At 42.8% G+C, this 3680-nt stretch overlaps 1 protein-coding gene across 1 annotated transcript in view; it reads right to left on the bottom strand.

Moving 5' to 3' along the window:
* Positions 1–3143, bottom strand: part of LOC104958409 (WD repeat-containing protein 7) — a 9938-nt gene extending 6795 nt beyond the window's left edge. The window contains exons 1-4 of the mRNA XM_010786148.1: positions 3020–3143; positions 2070–2219; positions 1753–1835; positions 891–990 (exon numbers count right to left, since the gene is read on the bottom strand). Of these exons, the coding sequence (XP_010784450.1) occupies positions 891–990; positions 1753–1835; positions 2070–2219; positions 3020–3130 (444 nt within the window). The 5' untranslated portion in view covers positions 3131–3143. The remainder of the gene's footprint in view (positions 1–890; positions 991–1752; positions 1836–2069; positions 2220–3019) is intronic.
* Positions 3144–3680: the final 537 nt, after the last annotated feature.

Raw genomic sequence — 3680 nt, 5'->3', positions numbered from 1 at the left:
AGTTTTGATGATATATGGAAGAACTTAAAATGACAGGTTGATGGATGAAATAATTGAGGAATGATTGGGTTGTTCAGTTCAGGGATGGATGGATGGATGGATGGGTGGATGGGTGGAAGGATGGATAGATGGATGGATGGGTGGATGGATGGATGGGTGGATGGATGAATGCGTGGATGGATGGATAGATGGGTGGGTGGATGGATGGATGGATGGGTGGAAGGATGGATAGATGGATGGGTGGATGGATGGATGGGTGGATGGATGGATGGATAGATGGATGGAAGGAAGGATGGGTGGGTGGATGGATGGATAGATGGATGGACGGGTTGGTGGGTGGATGGATGGATAGATGGATGGATAGATGGATGGGTGGATGGAGTGGATGGATGGATGGAGTGATGGAAGGATGGGTGGATGGATGGATAGATGGGTGGGTGGATGGATGGATGGATGGAAGGAAGGATGGGTGGGTGGGTTGGTGGATGGATGGATGGATGGGTGGATGGAGTGATGGAAGGAAGGAAGGATGGGTGGATGGATGGATGGATGGAGTGGAAGGATGGGTGGATGGAGTGGATGGATGGGTGGAAGGATGGATAGATCGATGGATGGATGGATGGGTGGGTGGATGGATGGATGGAAGGATGGATAGATGGATGGATGGATGGAAGGTTGAATGGATGGAGCATTGATATTGAATGGATTGAATGATGAATGGATTAATAGATGGATGGATGGATGGATGGATGGAAGGATGGATGGATGAGTCTGGCAACCAGCTGAAATCCTGACTTTGGTTTCATCAGAATGTATTCAGCTGCTTGAGCGTTCCCTTCCTGTTGTGAACCAAACTAATTAAGATGAGAAGTGTAGAGTTTTAAAAGTACCTGGCACTTTCCGGTGCGAACATCGTAGAGGGCCACTGATCCCTGGCGAGCTCCAACAGCGATGCGGTGACTGCGGTCACAGTAACCAACCATGTAGAACCTGAACAACAAACAAACGTTAATACATACACATTGAAGTGGGAACCATCCAAATAATTAGCACAGAATGAAAGAAGATCTTAACAATCGAGCTGTCTTAACCTTCGTTCCCATAAAACTAAACCACAAGAAACAACTGGAATACAGTATTTAAGCTAAGCATTCGATTCGATACGATTGCAAACACATAAACCAACACTTTCTAGAAATATCTATCTATGTTGAACAGTCAAGAAACTGTTTGATTGTGTAAAGATGTCGCTTTTTTGGGTAGAAGAGAAAGATGACTGCATTTTTATGATATCCCTCTCTGCCGGCCAGTAGGGGGTGCCAGAGTAGAATCTCCCCTTTCTAAAATGCGTTAAAATGTCCATTTCAAGTTTCTTAAAAAAGTTGCTTTCACAAACAGCAAGGACTACAGTATATTCCATCTTGTTTTCCTTTCCATAACAGTTAAGGTCTTTGCTTGGATATGTCTTTATCAGAACACATGGGTAAGGGTTGGTTATGCTACTAGAAATAGAAACATGGAAGTTATAATCCCCAACATTTATTTCTCTCCTCTTACTTTTGTTTTGAAACTCTAGTGGATTTAGCAGACAGGTGTAGATGAATCATGACGAATCAAAGCCACCTGCCTTGAAGTTGATGTCTGTATCTTTGACACCAAGAGGTCGCCTTTCCCTAACTCCTTTCCGATGAAACCCCCTACAGATCTAATAAGGACACATGGGGGCTTGTAAGCACACTCATAGACACTTACTTGCAAATAGCAGGGAAACACTCTTGCAGTCCTTTCTTCTTCACCAGAGAGCCTTCAATACAATACATGATGATATCCATCACCTGCAGAAGAGGAGGTGGAGAGAGAAAAGAAGACATGAGTGGAGGAGGAGAGAAGGAGGCAAGGAATAGGAGGTCACGGTTTCCATTATGGCTGTGTTGGTTTTTTAATAGAACAAGAATAGAACGCTTTTAAGAGATTTTGGTAACCATTTCTTAAACCTCAAATATGCAACTGGGTTTGTTTCACTCAGATTGCCCATACCCATAAAACATGCATTATTTGTTAACGTTTACCTCGACCAGCAGATCCACCACGTCTCCGGGCATCTTCTCGATCAGGATCTCGATGACTCGCAGTATCTCAGTCTTGGCTCGGGCCAGAGTGGTGGTGTGAACGTTCTGCTGCGACTGAGAGTTGGCCTGAGCTGCGTTGAAGCGATGAACCTGGAAAACAGAAATATTGAAAGAGTTTATGAGAGACATGACTCAAAGAGAAACACACAAGAACAATACGGGATTCTGTTTCTCAGTTGGCTGTGCATGGTTTCAGAGTGTGTGTCTTATGTTAGATTTTTTCAAACGACCACCAATATGATACCTGCATTTTAATCCCAACACCAAAACAATAACTGATTAATATCTATAAACCTTTTCAGTTAAAATAAATGTCTGTTTAGTCACTATCTATTGCAGATGGAGGTAACCCAATGGTGACTAAGCCAGGGTCTATTGATGAAAGTAATACAATATTTATATTTTCACATCAGGATGTCTATGGCAACTTTCCATAAAGAAATTCTGTACTAATTTACTTTGAATACAAACCAAACGTTTCTGATTGCTGCAGTTTCAAATTAAAAACATTTATACACGTTGAAACATGGAGGCTTTTATTAGAGAGTAATCACAGAAAGTGAAAGTGGCTTATATCTGTTTGACACTATCCCTCCACCAGAGTCAACATGGAAACAGTGGGAACACCAAAAGAGGAAACTACTAAAAATCAGGCAATACGTGTGTAATAATAATAATACATTTTATTTATAAAGGCGCCTTTCAAAGCTCTCAAGGTCGCCGTACAAGGTACACAAAACTAAAAACTAAATAAATCAATAAAAATGGAGGATGTGTGATGTGATCATTGTGGATGTGTGAAGAGATGTGTTTTGAGACGTGCTTGCCGATGACATTTTGAAGCCGCTGTATGGGATGTTTGTGAATTAGTTTGAGCATTTCAGCCTCACCTCTCTGGCGATGGTGGTGATGAAGGCCGGTGGGCGGGCAGTGGCGATGAGAGAGAGGGCGTGGCGGGACGAGCGAGCCGAATCTGCCGGAGGGTTGAGAGGCAAACCCATGGTGACACTGTGGAGAGAGAGTTCAATATAATGTGTTAAAGGTCACCTATTACACTGTTTTTCATCAATATATTATAGGTCTCAGATATACACAGAGCCTGTCTCTGATTGGCTGAAACACCAAACAGATCATTGCAGCATTACCCATAACCCCCTCTGTTTCAGCCCTGTTTCCAAAGTGCTAATTCTCTGTCTCCTCCCCATGCCCCTCTGAGAGAGATTTGGTTAAAAAGAACACAATGGTGCTCAAGGAGGACATTCGGGTGATAAGGGGGGGGGTTACCTTGGTTGCTGATTGGCTAATGGTTACTCAAGCCAAAACATTGTTATGACATCATAAAGTGGCCAAAATCTGATCAGCTCATTTTCAGACAGGTTTTTATAGAAATGGATCAGGACAAAAAGAGAGAGAATCTTTGTTCCTGAAACTTTCAGAGTCTCTTTCCACAGAGGGGACACATGTTGACGTAGAAGAGACATGGAGAAGAGGGGACACATGTTGATNTTTTCCTCGCGGACTCCAAAAAAAGTCCGACATTATACTATTTAA

The sequence above is a fragment of the Notothenia coriiceps genome, unplaced genomic scaffold (assembly GCF_000735185.1).
Source record: "Notothenia coriiceps isolate Sejong01 unplaced genomic scaffold, NC01 NC01_scaffold00028799, whole genome shotgun sequence".
In the NCBI taxonomy this organism is placed as follows: domain Eukaryota; kingdom Metazoa; phylum Chordata; class Actinopteri; order Perciformes; family Nototheniidae; genus Notothenia; species Notothenia coriiceps.
Note: the sequence above shows the minus strand (reverse complement) of the source record. Positions and strands in the feature narration are given on the sequence as shown.